General features: G+C 36.8%; 1 protein-coding gene across 11 annotated transcripts in view; it reads left to right on the forward strand.

The window, feature by feature from the left end:
- Window positions 1-18,845, forward strand: part of LOC121732070 (rho GTPase-activating protein 21) — a 393,449-nt gene that overhangs the window by 22,818 nt on the left and 351,786 nt on the right. For 8 of the 11 annotated variants that reach the window (XM_042121849.1, XM_042121851.1, XM_042121845.1 and 5 more), the window contains exon 1: window positions 14,767-14,890. The exons of 1 other annotated variant lie outside the window; for it this stretch is intronic. In XM_042121849.1, coding sequence (XP_041977783.1) covers window positions 14,848-14,890 — 43 coding nt within the window. In that variant the 5' untranslated portion in view covers window positions 14,767-14,847. Of the gene's footprint in view, window positions 1-13,009; window positions 13,298-14,766; window positions 14,891-18,845 lie in introns of those variants that run through there. 2 more of the 11 variants (XM_042121843.1, XM_042121842.1) reach the window with 2 other exon arrangements.

The following is an 18,845-nucleotide window of genomic DNA, read 5'->3' on the forward strand; positions in this document are numbered from 1 at the left end:
CTGTGGCCGTGCTAAGCCTGCTGTATTAAATATTCGTAGCAAAGTCTTTCATTTAGACTTCGTTTCCACTAGAGCTGAGCTAAGTGTTTTTAAAGGAATGATTCTTATGGGTCAATTTATACTAGCGCAGAGTCGAAGCGCATCGAAAATTATTAAAACTGAACATAACAAATTCAACCTTAACTCCAAAGCGTTAACGCACTTTATTACTCCTGAGAATTTAAAAATGCGCGCGCATCCGCGCGAATTAGCGTGAATGCGCCCGACCAACATTGATTGGCCTCGAAGTATGCGTTACGGTCTGGAGTTAAGGTTGAATTTTATGTGTTCAGTATTTAGGAATTCGCTTCGCTTCGTTTCGATTTCGAGCTATTATAAATTGACCCAATGTGAATTGATAAAATTGCGTCATTTGCCTGAACTCGCACTGCCATCTATTGGGTTTTAAAAAAACGCATTCCTTGCAACGAAGCTTAGCTAAGTTGCAGAAAGGAGACGCAGGATTTTCCTTACGTTAAATTATGTCATTTCCAGAACATTATCTGCCCGGCGACTTGGCAGAAACAAAGCAAGCTGTCACGACAACCATTTTTCATATTACCACATCCAGCGAACGTAAGGCGAGTAAGACGATATCATCGATTTCTGATGATTCACTCGCTTCCATGAAGCCCGCTGGCTGTTTTATTAAAGCAATCATTTATTTTTTGCACCGCCTTTTGCGCTATAATTTCGGATATCAATTGGATATTGTGCGAAGTCTAGCTTAGATAATGACGAGTTACTGGTTACAAGATAAAAATGCAGTGGTATATATTATAGGTTTGAAGTTAACCGACTCTAATTAACGTGGTCACCGAACGTGTAGAAATTCGGCCATTGACCTATTGTGCTCGCACTAGTGAAAGAGGCAAGCTACAGCTCAATTTATACGTTTTCGTAGTCCGAGCTATAGATGTAACTATAAATCATTATTCTTAAACATTGATGGTGAAATCAGTAATATATTTAAACATGTACTGTATAATATACTTTATCTGTAATAATAATTAATGTAATCAAGGAAATACTCAGCTCTCGACGGAAATGTTAGGAAATCTTAGATCTATCATTGCTATAGGTATTTAATGGTTATTTAAAATATCTAACATTTAAACTTTTTTGCCCAGTGTTTGCTTTGTGCTGAAGATTGCTGAATAAGATTGCTCAATCGATGCCTCATTTTTTTGTTAGCCTATACTATCCCACTGCTGGGCAAATGCCTCCCTCAGGGTCCTCCACTTATCTCGCTCCAGCTCCACCGTCGACAAGCCCGGTTGGTACGCCTTATTTAGAGTTTAGTCTAATTGAATAAATTTAATTAAAAATATAATTAGATATTCGTTTACAAACCATAACTATAAGCATAAACAGGAAAATAATGGATTACATTATTATTAATCTTAGCCGTTCATTGATCTTCCTTCCTAAATTAGGTAAATGGTGATGAAACGCAACAACAATACACTATACAATTGATTTGGAGGCTAGCCTGTTCAAATTTTTTCTAGTGTGAAGGCAGCCTTATTGCTCTTGGGTTCGATTCCCGCGTTGGAAAAATGATGATTCCAACTAGTGAAGTCGCACCTATTGTGATATCTGTCACCTATGTTAGTCGTGTCAATTAAACAGTGCAATGAATTATGGAAGAGAGAGTGATCTTGTGTACTGCGCACATGTTCGGGCACTATAAAAATAACTACTGGTTTCAATGAAGCCGGCCACCGTCACCAAAACCATCAATGGAGTAAAAATGTAATAATCGTGGAAAGCATTTAATGCTGTTTTTTCTCGTTCAAATTCCCTGTAGTGTGAAGGCGGCCTTATTCAAATTGAAACGTGGCAAAAGCGGTGGTTGAGCAATGACTTAGTAAAGTGAGATGGTTAACGACGCGATCATTAAGGAGCGCGCTGACTCCAGCCTCCTATAAAAGGGCAGAACATTCGTCGACATCCTCTGATTGTCAACCAAATACGTACTTGGAGACAAGTTTTCTAAACTTTTTTAATTAGCTGGTTTGCTAATTAAGCGTTGAATGTATCAGGTCAATTCTATCATATTAAAGCGCATAAGCTAGGCACGTACAACCTGTAAAGTAACAATTGTGGCTAAAGAAAATTCTCGCTCCGTGTAAAAAACCGGTACGAAAATAGATCAATGTTGGAATTTCTGACATGACCCTCATAATCTGATGCTATTTAATAAATCTTTGCTTTCGTATAGATTACCAAAATTCCAAGGGTAAGAGTAGTAGGAACCATTTGCTATTACAACAGAGCTGTCACGCGAAACGTATTAGTCATTAATTGGATATCCGAACACCGGTCACCGGTCAGCCTTCCAAGACCGTTGTGCACGTGGTGGTTGTGTACTGTAAACAGGAATTAAGGTCGTGCCATGTTGAAGACCTAGGGAGGACGAGACCAGACTAAGTTATAACGAAATAAGAAGGCACAGAATTGAATACCATTAGCTATCTCCACACTGTGCACTTTCATCTTCAATTTTCGTCATCTTCTTTCATTTTGACTTTCGTTTTGGCGCATTCAATAATTGAATGCGTCAACGAACGCAACGCCAACTGTCATTTTTAATAACAAAGCGAAAGTTTTGGATTCGGTCAGAGGGCATGCGTCGCGGGCATGCCTCACTGTTGACTGCGCTATAACGTATGCCCTTGACGAACAGAAAAAGGCACAATGTGGACAAAGCTAAAAGCTAATTGACATTTTATGTAAAGTTTCAGGCTCGCTTTATATGCCTTGCTTGTGATTTCGTTGTGTAGCGACTAGCGGCCAAAGTGTTGTGTCGCGCGGATGCATTTAAATATAAATCGAGGTTTAACTACAGACAATGATATTATCTAACTAAACATCGATTGCTGGGACTGGGATTAAGCTCACAATCTTCGATGTCATTAAAATGTGTTTTTAAACGTGTTAAAAAGCGAAAATAGTTACCTTTAGACTAACTGCATCCTATTTCTTAATTCTTCGGGAAATAATTGTTTAAGATTATTCTAACGTGGTTACAATTATGGTGTTGTGCCTACACTCTACTAACAAATAATGAGAAAATACCTTATGATTGAGGAATCAGGAAACTATACCATCCATAAAGTTTACTGTCACTTTACAAGAAGATTAACGTGATTATTGATTTACTCTATATATTACTGTAGAGCGTGCTTAAGTTGAGAGTCATGGCATATCTACTAAAGCTTCTTGATCTCGATGCAGTACTGATCAGTATTCATAGGCAGGGGTCAGATGTAAGATTAGAAGTCGTTCAGACTCGGTTCTTGATAAACGTTGTCTGATGAGCAGATGACGTCATGATCTGCATTTTATTGATTAATCGTTCGAATATTTGAAACTAGTTTGGTAAAGCCAAGTTCAATGTTTAGTTGTGATTAAAGTTTTCAGCCTTTCTTTCCAGCTACTCGGAGTAGTTTCTATTGCTAAATTCTTCTATTTTAGATTATTCAAAACAGGAAATAAAATTGTAGTACTTTTATGCTGGATACTTAAAACCGCAATGTTTACGCTTTAGTAGAAAATACTCAATATTGATTAGACACTTTATACTTAGACTTAGGCGGTCTTAAAATAATTTTCTAGTTATTTTTATTGCGTTCTTCATTAGTTAGTTTCGTGACTATGTTACCTAAATATTTGTGTAAATAGCCTTATCTATGCCTAATAGCTTTTCCGTTAGCTTTTAAACTAAACTCATGTCGGCAAAATTAATCTAGTGATAAGTCGAACTCACTTAGCTCTTATTTTATAGTGATAATATTTATCTATCTATAACCTTGGCGAGATAGCCTATATTGATGCATCGAGTGATCCTATATTGTTGAGAGAGATAGCCTTATATTACTGAGAGAGATAGCCTATATTGATGAAAGAGTGTGCCAGAGTGTGAGCCAGAGCGTTATTTTGCAATATTACGTCACCAAATTTTTATCATGCTGAACAGCATGTGTTCAGCGTTCAAGCCAATATGAGCTTCTAAGCAATAGGAATTAGGCAAAAGCATGTTTATTCTAAACATAGCATTTTTAGGGGCTTTAGTGCGACAAGAACTTACCAATTGCAGTTTTGCTTCCTTTCAAAATAATCATGAATAACAATAGGTGCCTACTGCCTGTGGTGAAAATGTTGACGTATCGATTATTGATTTTTCTACCAGGAAAGAGAAGTCGCATCATCATGTTTTACAAAGGTCAAGATACCGGTTTTAATTCCCACTTTGAAGAATAAAATGCTAATAACGCCCAATACAAATAAAATATATTATTATGTTTTATGTTAACTTTATTAATTAGTCATAAAATTGTATTAAAATTGGACCACCCAAAGTTATCAGAGTAACTCCAAAATATTCATTTTAGATTACAAAACTTATTCTAGAACTAAAACTTTTCGCCATAATTGAAGCAACTTTTAAACATAAAATTGGTATGAAGGTACCTTTATGGCAAAGATGTTTTGGTTAAGTTTCATTGTAACTATTAATGAAGATACTGTAATTTTCTCTAAAGTGCTTCCTTAAGAAAATGTAGAATTACTTAACTATAAAAAAATTTAGTAGTCTGTTCAGCGTTGGCTATCGCATAATCTACTTACGCCAAGCCACGCGAAAAGTTTGCATGTTTATACTAACATGAATATTAATTATGTTACGAAGAGTATTTCTGCTAGGAACATTTTCATAATAGCCCTATAACACCCTGGTTCTATTAAGGCACAGTCGAGAGATTGCCAAAAAGGGAGGCAGAATCTGCATCCTTAAGAGAACAAACATTAGAGAACTCAATGCTAGCCTAAATGGTCCATTTAGGCTAGCGTTGAGTTCTCTAGGCGCGGGTAGCCCGTAGCAGACGATTCAAATTAAAATGTCAAATCATTGGAATATTTTAAAAATGATGTAGCATCTTAAATCGTTCCAGTTGTGATGGCGATTCACAGGCGGCGTGAATTGGTACTTAAAGAGCCATTAATGTTATAATTCTATCCGCCGGAGGTCGAGTGCACTAAATTCAAAGGCCGATGACTCTTGACATAATATAATAGGCACTTTGATGTTACAATTTCGTTCTGGAATCTCATTAGCCATCGATTGGTTATTCAAATTTCGAGTTCGCTTTTAAATATTTATTTTGTTTTGCTCTTTATATTTTTTATTGGTTTTCTTTCGTAACTACTGTTTGTGATTATTTCAATTTAGAACTGTTCACTATGTAAGCCTACCCATTCGAAATAAATAATAATATCTCTTCTCGGCGTCATGTCTATGAAACTGAATAGTGTAAAGATTGGCAAATAATATTGCTTCTCTTGTTATGACCTTCAGAACATTCAGAGATCGAGTTGAAATGTTAACGATTTAACGCGTCTTAGTCTACGCATTGGATGTTAGTTGTTACATTAGATGTGTAGACACATAATACAAGGAATTTATCACACTTTCCTTTTCAAATTCACCGTCCGCGCTCGGAATGTCCCTAGACGCCGCAACGTATTATGTTTGACACACGACCCGCTAGCCACAAACATGCGATGGGTGATTTCCAGCTAAACAACGAGGTCTCGCTTCAACAAACAAAGGGAATCAAACGAATTGGGGATGAGCGACGGGGATCATAACCATAATGATATTATCCACATAAAATTCCTTATTATGGTCCTTCGAGCCGGTAGTCACACGCCAGGAATTTGTCACCTAGACTAACATTTTTACGTAATCCCCGACAGTATGCTCAGTGGAAATCAGCTATTTTATGGACTCAATTTAAATACCTTAATATCTAATTGGGATACGTAACCAAAGTTCAGAGAATGAAAGTGATATGTACGTGAAGGAAGTTGTTACATGTGGTCGTATCGGTTTCAAGGATTCGTTGTTAAGCGGGTTTCGGGGTTATTCTTAATTTCGTATATCGAATATACAACTAATAATTTTGTTAAGTAAATATTGATTTCAAGATGTTGCCCGCAGTGCGGGAACCGTTCTTCTTTTGGAGACCAAAAATATACTATGTCTTTGCACAGGACTCAATCCTAATGCCAAACGTCTATATCAGTTAAGTGTGAAGAGCTAATAGATAGACACTTATACACGATGAGTGATTTGGTAATCTCTGGTTCCTACTAAATGAGATGCGGAAATCCTTATTTTAGGCTAATTAATTTTACTTCTGCGGCGTTATTGATCTTAACAGCTGGGTACACTTAGAGCCCTTAACAAAGAATAAAAATACATAATTGTAACTCGTTCCACTTCCTACAAGAGTCGTGAGATATTTACTTGGTAATTTTCTATAGTTAGTTGACATTAAATTGCATGAACAAGCAACTTAAGCGAGATTGTTTTAAATCTTATTTCTGAGAACAAAGCGGGTAATATTACGATATGCTCAGAGAGACAGCGGACACGAGTCGGACTTCGGAGTATGTTTTGTGATGACGTCACAATAATATAATGTGGCTGTGTAAATTTTAGTTTCAACATTTACAATTTTATTACGCTACGCCATGGTAAAACAGCTTTTATTGCTGCCAACAATTTGGCCATCTCTCGATGAATCGGTTTTACGGTTCGCATAAAAGGCCACTTTATACCTAGACCAATAAGTCAAACCTACGACGGCAGGCCATTTCGAGCTCTGTCAATAAAATGAGAATGACGTTAAGCGAAGTATTATTGGCTTTGATGTAGAGTTTTATGGCGATTGTAAAACGGTGGAACGTTTTTATTCACTGCCGTTTGGTTTGTTTTCTCCTGTTCCAGCATTTACATGCGTCGATGTGTGTTTTTTCCTCGTGCCATGAATCACATGTTTTGCGTGTCTAGATTTCTACAGTATTTTGACAAATGCAATACATAATCGCTTCACAAGTTTAGGCTTATGTAGGTAGGTGAATTTTTTCAAAGCTCTTCTACTAAAAGGGTTTTTAATGAGCGTAATTTGTGCATTTATATACCCGTTTGCATCCTTTCATTCAAACACAATTTTATGGAAGTAATCTGAATACTTACTGTGAACACAAAATGATGGCGGTAAGTAATTTAAAAACCTGAGTTAGCTATTTATTATTTTCATTTCGAGGAATCCGCAATATATACTTTACGACTCATGCTCGCGAGAATTCTTCAAACTCAATTTATATTTGCTTATTCGTAACTAATTTGTTTGCAGTTTTACTACCTTTGTAACATTGTGATATTTTGCAACATGCTGTTATTGAAAATTGAAGCGCACTAAATAATTTCACGAATCACGATTTTAAAATCAGTAAGTATAAGATATTATGAACTTATAGAATTTAAGGTTTTAGTGTAAATATAATTAGCAAGAGTATGAAACGAAATTTAATAACAGACTACAACATAGCTGTCTACTTCCTTATCCTACCATTTTCTAGTTTCCACCTTATAAAGGAGCGAAAAATGATAAAATTATATAGCAATAATTGTAATAATTTACTTATATCAAGGTGTGAATATGTTGCACGTCATAGCAGAAAAAATTGTTTGTCCCTCAGCTGAGCCAAGCCCATTACAGAATAGATTAGCGACCCGTATTAACATCGCAAACAAAACAACCACCGTAAGTGCATATGATTACCGTAGGATTATTGCACGGATGTAAATTGTTCCCCCGACTCCGGGAATAGTTTCGTAGAGAGCATCGGCCCCGTATTGACTTCCTACTGGTATTATTGGTTCGTTTCTGATGGCAATTGATATTTTTGTATTACCTCCGTTGGATTTATTTTGTTTATTTACAGTCTCTACGTTTCGTGCTTCGATTGCTTTTTCTATAATATAAACACGGGTCATTTCATAGAAATGTATACGCAGTGAATTTTATTTATTATTTGTTCACTGACTGCGAGCTATTTCAGTCAACGAACTGTGAAAGGTGAATTTGTTGGGTTTGTTTGTATTATTTTGTTTTTGTTTGTTTGAGGGATTCGGAGGTTGTTACCCGGTTAATGTGAAAACTCTTGCCTTTTCTTTTTTATTATTGCCATGCTTATGGTTTTGCCTAGGTTTTTTGGTTTATTTACTGTTTTTGAGTGAGCGGTTATTATACTATATTCTTAAGAAAAATAATTTCGCTCCAGTTACTAGTTTTTAATTCTCCTATGCTATTGTCAGATGCATCATAGGTTAATTGAACATAATATTATTGTAAATTTTAATTAATGTTCCTGGACTTTCTGATACAGTCATATCATACGATCTGCGGACTGCGAGTATAATTCACTGCTGCACAATGTGTGAGACTAGGTGTGGCCGCTGTCACCACCGTACAAGGAGAGAAAGACTGCCGACTGCTGACCGTCGACATCTGACCCAAGATGATATGAGTTGCAGCTTTAATTGCACCCAGCTTATACAGTTATAAATCAACTTGAATTTAATTAACGATAATTATTTAAATGAACAATAATGCAGCTTTTAATGAGGCACTTAAAAGGGGCTTTAGTGTTAAACGAACCGAGAAACTTTACCTCAATTTAACGTTATGACAAGTTTACTTAGGATGTCCAGTTTGTGAAATAAGGTACTCTTTAGTTAGGTTGTTGCGTTAGGTTGCGTTTTGGAAAATACAGAAAGAATCAGTAATCGGCTTGAGGTCAAGTGTAAGTCAGACTTCTGTAACGTAGGTGTAGCGTAAAATTTCAAGAATTGCTTTGGATTAAACCATTGTCATCCCATTCATAAGATCCTGCATTACAGTTTGATATTTGAACCAAGCAGTGTCTACACCCCCCAAATCCCAATTAGTTTTCTAATAAGCTTACGGCGATTTTAATTTGCTATCATCAAATCTATTTCTTTTTTTTTGAGGCCTATAAATTGTTACAGTTTCCTGATTGTTCCTTAAATCTATGTTACTAATGACTATAATGGTGTAACTGTGACAAATGTCGTGGCACGCGGCGGCGCCACCAATCTCCGTGACACACATGATATTATCTCGTGACCTCTGTTAATATGTTTCAATTTCAATAAATTCCTGCTTTATTGTGTCGTAATATTTGTGTTGGCGGTTATTGAGTGTCTATTCGAGATTAGGTTGCTCGGTTTAGAGATGATTGGTTATGAATTTATGATAGATGGTGATACATGATGGATAGTGCTGGAATGGAAAATTTTGATGGCAATTTCACGTCGGTACGGACAAAAAAGTAAGTGGACGTTTGAAATATTCAGCACGATGCCAAATTGGGATAAGGGCCAGGACGATCGTATATTTCAAACGCAGTTGATAACATTGTTTACAAAGTAACGTGACTTGTGAGACGGTTATTTTCAAAATTTCAAGTGTAAATGTGTGCCAAGGTCCGTCATAAAGTGATTGAGATAGTGTGTAATAACCTGTCGCTTTTGTTTTCGTCGGTCCAGAATAACGGATGGATGCACGTACGTCCACGTGAAGCCGTAACTCAGCGCGAATAGTTCGCGTTATTTTTACAATGTGTCCGTCTCACGGTAATAACGAAATGAAAAGTAAATTTAGTTTTTTTTGTCGTCTGGCGTATTTTTGAGATTTTATGCTAAGTGATTCGAATTTTGTAACGTTCCATTTTATTACCCACTTGTATGTAGATAAAAATCTTAATGTAACGTGATATGCGACGGATTTAGATCCTTCTGTCTGTGAAGATGTTTAGAATCACTGTATAATGTTGGTTTTTAAAACACCCCGTCTGCGTTGTTACACCGAAGAAAGGTATAAATTATAATATAAAGTTCATACAAAATTGCATTTTATACTACCTTTATTTACCGAAGCATAGTTAATAGAAGGTACTACGGCGATGCTGTAAATGGCGTAAATAGCAGGATTACGTTAATACATCCTAATGTAGGAGCAATTGGAGTGACCCTAATATGGACGAAAACAGGGCTGTGTGAAACTATGCAGGAAGTAGCGAGTTTGTACCACACTTGATGCTTTATAGTTGTGTTTTGGAGCTATTTTAATGTTTATAGCAGCCTCTACACGTTGGCCGTGTTTGCCGAACAGAAGGGGATGGCGCTATACCAGAAAGAAAGACGCAAATAATTCAATCTCTTTTTTTTGTATAGCGCCGTCCTCTTCTGTTCGGCAAACACGGCCAACGTGTAGAGGCTGCTTTTAATTTCGTGGTTTTGAATTCCCAGCGTTCGGTATATTTTCATTCTGCTAGATTAACACGTATTTTATCCTCGTGGCTGACAAATTTAAATTTCTTTAGGACTGTGTGAGCAACTACACAGAAAATGTGTTTAACGAATGACAAATAAAGTTAGTTCCGATTCCCGGTGGAACGAGCGCTGTCGATGGAATTAATTTAATATGCATAATTGATAGACTAGCACAGATAAGCGGTAATAATGACTGCTGATTTACATAAAAATACAATATAGGTCCGATTAAAACACGCTATGACATCACTTATATTCTGGATTACAACCACGGTCCCACCCAACAGACGAAAGAAAATGGTAAAATACAGAATTAGAAAAACTAATTATTGAAATGTGACTTATTTTGTTGTATCTCTTGTCTGAGGCTGGTTTTATCGTCAAGCGTTTCTGCAACGCCATTGGAGCGCGCGCAGTCGAAGATGTATGGGGGTAGTAGCTCGTACTATTATCTATTCTGTGGTAGTAGTAGCGTTTTATAGCCGAAACGCTTAACGATAAAACCAGCCTGATAAATTTCATTTTAATGGTATCATATTTAATTTACGTTTCTAATGCACATAACCCAATTGAGCCTCAAACAATAATGAGAATTTTAGAAATAACGTATTTCCATTATTTGTCCACAAATCTGTTGGTATCCAATGTCATAGTGCAGTGGCATCACGATACAAAAATCTTCTATATCTTTGGTACCTGTAACTGCTTTGAAAGGTAAATAAAACATAGAAATGCTTTTAGATAAGTAAGTACAAATTGCAGGGCTAGAGAATATATAGTGTGGCCACTTACTTGGGATATTTCGTGCACTCTAAAATGGTTAGCACCATCACGCTTCTGTTGTTCAGTTCAGTTTATCTGCTATTACGTAGATTAGGAAAATGAAAACCATGTCGAAGAATTGGTTAAAGTAGGAAGCACTTAGGATAATGCTAAACAATATTTATGGCAAAGGACCAAGAGCTGTGAGATTAGTCTTTCATAGAGAAGATGGAACATTGGATATAGTACTTAGTAATGTTCTGGATGATCAGTAACTTTGGGTACTTGAATTTTACCTAGAGATAGTCTATAAGGGTGATATAGGTATTTCTAATTTTGATCGCCTTTCAATGTTAAAGCTCACATTACACATTCCCGGTAATGTTTATTTCTTGTTAATATTACCCGACGTGACGACTGATCAAGAAAAAGTCCAGATATAAACCGACCACCTGCGAGCCGCAGCCGTTACGAAATAAACAAACACGTGTAAACTATTCTTTACCTGAAACGAGATTCCGAGAGAAACGTTGTGTAATAAGATTTGTCTTTTTTTTTTCTTTCCGCTTTGTGTGACTAAAAATAATTCGTACGGCGAACAAAAATATTAGACAATGGTTTATGATCCATAAAACGAACGATGTAACCGAGATCGTATGTGGCCGCCGGACCAGGGAACGTTGCTCTGACGTCGGGTATGTTGAAACAATCACTCCACATGACTCCAGCTATTTTAAAATAATGATGCCTTGGACTCCCTATTGTTTCTGGATTCGAAGATTATGTAAAGCATTTTCTACCAAAACGGTTCTAAGGTAAAGATTTAATAGCGACCAATAATTTTAATAAAATCGTTTAACCTGTCTATAATGTTAGCGATATTTGATTTTTAAATGATAATGAATATATTGAGCAATGTTAAGAAAATTCTATAATATCAGTTTTGTATTTTGTAGTTACCTAGTCACTGTTGTAAGTTTATTACCGACTTTAATATGCAACGCTTAGCGATAAGAAAGGCTTTTATCAGTGAATGCTAGTTTTTTATTACTAGAAATAAAATTTCGTCGTTTGAATCCACTAACGCGTTTATGAAATTATGTTACATTTCATTCGACTATTTTTTCACAATTTGTTAGTTTTCACATAAAATTCTGCAACATTGTTCATGCAAATACTTTGAGTTTCCTTAAATTTTAAGAAATCACTATTATTTTTCAAAATTTTAAAAATTTGGTATAGAGAAGCTCTCGTGTAGGCAGTAAAGAGAGATGGAGCGAGAGCAAGTAAAAACTCAAAATTGCTATCTATCATTTTTGCTACCGCCACCAGCATTCACCTAAGGCAAATTATTATCATAGACGATTGTGTGCGTCTGACAAATTATAGCTTCTTGACTTCAGATTTCACGCTACAAAAAGACAATGGATCAACAATGTAATTTGTTCGGAAAACAAGACTACATATTTTATGTCACGTCATGCGAAACGTTATTGAATGAACGCCCACTGACGAGCACGTCCAGATCGAATGTGACTCGAAACCGTAACACCTGTACCGTGGGCGTGGGGTCAGGGTCATGGTAGTCGTGATATGTCCCCTGGCCAAATACATCTTATCTATCTCGAAAAAGTTAGGAAATATCGCCTTGAATGACATTGTTACTAGTCGAAGAATTGGGTTGCATTCTTTAGTCGGTTGCCGCGTTTCTGTTCTGTTTCGAGAAACTTCTGTGACCGAATGGATGAAGCAAAGATGAAGTTGTTATAAAATTAAACACCAAAAATAATTTGTGTGGGCTAAGGCACATGGAGGAAATTTTTCGCTGACACATCGTAAATTATCTCGGACTTCGACGGAGATCCAAGTAAACGTGAGTCATGTGAAGTGGGTTTCCGGTGTGACCTGGGTGCAGTTTTGGCATACCGCGCGTCGTGCGAATTCTACGACCCCCTTGTCTGTACGAATTTATAAATAATCCCGGTGCGCCAGTGGCGGCGGCGGTGCGGCGGGCCGCGAACGCGCGCTCCCTGATGCGTGCGCGCCCACACTCCACATCCCAACACCGTATGGCCTAACCTGCAAAACCGGCTTCGCGATTTTAGTGCGCCTAATCGCGGATAAGTGATTGTGAATTGTGCTCCCAAAATCGAAATTCAGTGGACGTACCTTAAAAAAGTTTACGAACTTTTAAAGTTTTGTGAACGTGACGGTCTTTGGAAATTCAAATCGCTTTTTTATTTCATTGAAAGATTAGAAGCAGTACTTAAAGTTTATTGTCTGCCCGTTTGTTGTATCCGAATGATTTATGAGTTTGATGTGGATTGTCTAATTCTTATCCTTTTGTGATCTAAGCGCGTGTCCGTAAATACATCTAGACGATCAAGCACGCGAGGCATGTCTCGTCTATGTTCCTCGATACCTTTAAGTGTTCCTCTATCTTCTTTAACGTTTTGTGTTCAAGAAAATGAATGGATATCTGTTTGTTCATCCCTTTTCAATATTAACATTCTTTTTGTCTTTTATATTTAGAAATGCGCTTTCGAGTGTGTCTAATTTTAGCCGTACCATTCACAAACGTCTCATTAGTGTCTTACGTTTACCTGCAAAATGTTATTGGCACGTTTAACAATCTCAACATTCATCCGTCTATTTCAAAGGCGGCTCGGGCTATGACTTATTCGCGTACGGAACGCCGTGCTGTCGTAAATTAGAATCTTTTTGTAAACATAAAAACCACATTTAAAAATGCGCTCGTACTACAATAAGAATTTAAAAATGCAAGTAAAAATATAATTTATTATCTAGCAATTTGTTTTTCTCAGGCGTTGTGATACGATTCACGACTATCAATCATTATACTTTACGTCTGCAATACGAACACGGTGTTTAGAAAAAAATGAAATATTACCGTACCGAAAACTTGATTAAATATTTTGTTTCTTTATACGTCTACTCGTGGGCATAAAATAAAATACGAGTAACGTTAAACTTAAGTTTATATTTTATAGATTAAAATGTTCTTTTCATAATTAAAGTCGTGCAGCTATTGGTTATCTTTTGAGTGCTACATATTTATTCAAAGAAAGTTATATGTGCGCTGAAGCAGATCTCTTCACATTCACAATTGGCTACAGCTATTAATATTTGTCTTTCAATAATATTAGCTTCAAGTTGTTTAAATAGTTTTATAGACAACTTCATTAAAAATAACTTTGTCAATGTTTCAATCTATCGGTGTGCTATCGGCTTCAATACCTTGACCTTGTAATAAATAAATATTAGCTTGACCATTACTTTTGATGTCGAGAGGTCTAAACTTCTAAAGTGATTTTTCTAATCCACCTCCATAAATTCATATAAGGTTCTGTCGTGGTAATTTATTTGTCGTTCGTGGGCGTATCGAGCCTCACCTCCGTGACCTTGTGCATTAGTTCGGCTATCATTTAAATACTTTTTAATAATTAGATAATAATTACGGACTATTATGATATAGTCGGCAGTACCGTTCGGAAGATGAATGCTGTCGTTGCGTTCCTCGAATTCGGCCGATTGTTAAATTGTAATGTAATTGCCGAGATTTGATCGATGATAACGATCAAGCGCCAACGGCATCAACCGTTAGCCAAATTCAGCCACCGTCTTGTCCATCTACAATGTCGTTCACCTCTCCCGAATAATTTCAACTATATTTTATAAATGTGTGTATTTCACGTTACGTTTCATTTCTGCGCGCTTCATTAATGTCGTGTTAGGAACGATCTCTATCCGTTATGAAACATAATGAAGTTATGATGGTACGTTACGGTTTATAGTGTTAAGTGTGATCAGTGAAAATGATGCAGGGATTGTTGGAATCGCTCTACAAGATCTATTCAGGTGAGTGTGTGTGTTTTAGATGTTTCCTAATGCTATTGAACCTGTAATAGGACTAGAATAGACAACTACGTCGATAAATTGACTGAATGGGACAATTGAATCGCCCACACAGGATATCGATGTAAGTCCATCAGTAGGGGAAGTAGATTTGATTCCTGTCATTCGGCTTGATTTGAACGCAATACAAGTTACTAGATACCTTGGGTAATGGTTTGAAAATAATAATAATAAATGATAATAATACTCACTTAAGTGTTATTATTTTTAACTTCATAATTTAAGTAGTAAGTGCTTCAAAATGTAAGTAGCACGTAAAGATCGTTGCAAAGAGAGACAATGAAAATTGTCTGTAAATGAAGAAGTATTTTAAACGACAATTCATTTGTAGCAATCTCGGCTCCTACTATTATGTGACTGCTAATGAACGTAAAAGCTACTAATTTCACGTGAATTACTGTCTCAAATCTCGTTCGACTCGAACTGAATAATTCGCTTCTCAATTACTTTATATCTGATTCACGAATGGAACTCATGCTGACTTAAATTATTTGCAATACCCGGCAATTTGATTTTGTTAACTTATATTGATTGCTCGCTTCGAGCTCCGAGAGACGTTTTAAAAATGTTTATTGAGGATTTCCTTTTTTCTCTCCGTCCGAGAAGGCGAGTCGACCGTTTCTACCATTTTTGTTTTTAGTGTGATTTTTGCGCGCATCTCTTTCCGGTTGGTTTTTCGCATAATTTAGCTTTTCCTCATTCTTGTATAGTTTTATTAAATATAATTATGATGAATGATGATACTTTTTTTCGTGTTCTCTGATCAATTTTGATTTAGCTACAACAAAATCTAGCGGTAAATCTAAATCAATTTTAACGACCAGCTGGAGTCTTTGTTGTTAGGTATTACGTTTACTATACTAAAGGTCAAACGTAATTGTCTTGTTATTTGGTCGTACAAATTACACGGCAAAAACTATTACGATTTAGATGTACGAAATAGATTGCTGTTGAACAAGCCACGGACATGTAGAGCTAACATTTTAGACAATGACAACAATAGTAATATTTAAAGTTTAAACTGAACCATAACCAAGCTTTATATAACTTGCAGCTCTCCAGAAAAATATTTCAAAAATGATATTGATGCTTACGCAGCTTATATCCATCACATTTGTATAGTTTATATTAGTCGTTTTATTCTTCGAGACTTCGATGGAGTACTTAAAGTTGGAAGCCGGTAACATGAAGTTGCAGCAGACGACGCGTCGTCGCGACACTACTGGTTTCTATGTATTTCTATGAATTAAGTGTCGCTATCTTCATGTCTTTAGAAGCGAAGGGTATTTAATAGAAATACATAGTAACCAGTAGTGTCGCGACGACACGTCGTCTGCAGTTGTCGTGTGTCGCTCGGTTCTAACTTTTACCTTAAATTTGTAGAATTTTTGTTTTTTTCGTTGTCCAAATACCACATTTTCAGCACACGCTACTAAACATTTTTGGGCGGATTAGTATATTTTATCACTTTCTTGTTTGTTTATTTTAAAAGCTATTGATACAGTTTAAAATTAACTCGGCTATTTCGACGGCCGTTCTATTCGCGTTTCGAACTTGACTTTGACCCGACCAGGCGATAAGATCGGACAGGTGCTGTCCATTATTGATTATGAAACAGTGATCAATACAAAAGTAAAGGCACCATGACTGAACGCCTTGAGCCGTTTAGGTTGCGTAAGGCTCTCCTGCTTTGGCCGAAGACCAGAACAGGTTTTCGGTTGTTTACGTTTACAACGATTGACACGGCGAAATGGCCCGATAATGATAATTCCGTCGGCGCCGGCCGATAGGGTTTAGGGCTTGATTGCACCTACCGAGTGAGACAGTGCACTCGGCCAAGCACTCGGTGTGTTTATTATAGATCTGCTCGGCCGAGGGCACCGTCTCGCCAATCTACTCGGTAGGTGTAATTCAGGCATTAGGGATATTGAAAGCCGCGGGCATACAAAGTTTTACAATCTTTCCAGCACGTTCTTCCTCGAATCGCTATCGGGTTGTATCGCCGCTATAAATTCTGAGATAACAGTTTTAAAGGGTAGCTGAAAATCTTTTAGTAGAGCTTTACCTTTTTTGAAGTGAATTTACTTTGGTCATGATTTACTTTTATAACCTTTCATATTTTCATTTTCTTAACCAAATTATTGTCAACGTAAATTGATTTATATATTGTATTTTAGGGTTCCGTATTTTGGATACGGGTAAAATAAACGGGACCCTATTACTAAGACTTCGTTGTCTGTCCGTCTGTCTGTCTGTCTGTCTATCTGTCTATCTGTCTGTCTGTCTGTCTGTCTGTCTGTCTGTCTGTCTGTCTCCAAGCTGTAACTCAAGAACGGTAATAGCTAGAGAGTTGAAATTTTCACAGATTATGTACTCGTATATCTGTTGCCGCTATAACAACAAATACTAAAATCAAAATAAAATTCATATTGTGTAATTAATAACGTGATTTTTGGCCTTTTTTGCTCTATATCAATAATTACAACAGGTAGGTACTTGAATTTTTCTCAAAGTCCTTAATTATATGTGCACTTTAATATTTCATAATAATTTTAAAATTAAGTAAATAAAAAATTAAGGGGGGCTCCCATACAAAAAATACAAATTTTGGCCTAGTTTTAATTTATAATGGTACGGAACCCTACGTGCGCGAGTCCGACTTGTACTTGGCCGATTCTTTAATTTTGTTCTCTCTTTTATTTTATTTGCCCACTTTAGTTGGGTCGTCATTAAGCAGTTGTATAATTTTATTATTAACTTTAATATTGTTATCGCTGTGCAGCGTGGTGAAGGCGAGTGATCTCCCAAGGTCGCCGTACAGCACAGCCTTTGTTGTACAATAATTAACAGTTATTAACATTTAACGGTGTGCATTGTCCGTTTATCTTCAAATGATTCGTTCGGATATAACGAGTGGTTTCGCAACTGAAAGTGTTATGAAGGTTAACGTTGATTGATGATTCTATAATCTGTAAATAGTTTTGGTAATTTGTAATTATATTCATATATAGTTTTTTAATGGTACAGTCACGAGAACAGTCAATAGATCCTACTTGGAATTGTAATTTAGAGCCAAATTATACGTGGGCGAGCCATGCTTCGGCACCAATGGGCCGGCTCGACCGGAGAAATACCACGTTCTCACAGAAAACCGGCGTGAAACAGCGCTTGCGCTGTGTTTCGCCGAGTGAATGAGTTTACCGGAGGCCCAATCCCCTAACCAAATCCCTACCCTACCCTCCCCTATTCCCTTCCCTTCCCATCCCTACCCTCCCCTATTACCCTATTTCCTGTTAAAAGGCCGGCAACGCTCCTGCAGCTCTTCTGATGCTGCGAGTGTCCATGGGCGACGGAGGTTAGGTACTTTCCATCAGGTGACCCGTTTGCTCGTTTTCATTAAAAAAAAAGAAGTAGCCTAAGTTTGTTGATCTCGCTATAAACTGTAAAACTTTCAGTCACTTGTGTTCCCAGTAGATATGTCTTTTTACAGTGTTTTATTGATTTTATCTATGTTACACTGCTAGATTCGTGAATCACTTTTTTCTGACGTTTCGGCTACTTTCTTCTTCCGTAACGACTGACGCTGGAAATTATTCAAAATATCGGAATTAAGAATAGTACTCCGCGACAAAATTAACTAATGCTTAAAACAATTTCCTATTCTTGAACGCACTGAAAATTAATGTTGTAAAGTTTCTAGATCTTTGATTAACTTTGTCTACATCTGCGTGGTGGGTGTATGATTTGTAGCCGTACTCCGAAGACGTGTTTCATCAATGACCAAAACATCTTTAGAGCGAAGCCACATTGCTAAATTGCGTCGCGGTGCGGTTATCGCAGCTATCAGCGCTTTGTTGAATAATAACGACCGTGCACCGAAAAATTTAATGCTACTTAA

This window comes from Aricia agestis, chromosome 11, assembly GCF_905147365.1.
Source record: "Aricia agestis chromosome 11, ilAriAges1.1, whole genome shotgun sequence".
In the NCBI taxonomy this organism is placed as follows: Eukaryota; Metazoa; Arthropoda; class Insecta; order Lepidoptera; family Lycaenidae; genus Aricia; species Aricia agestis.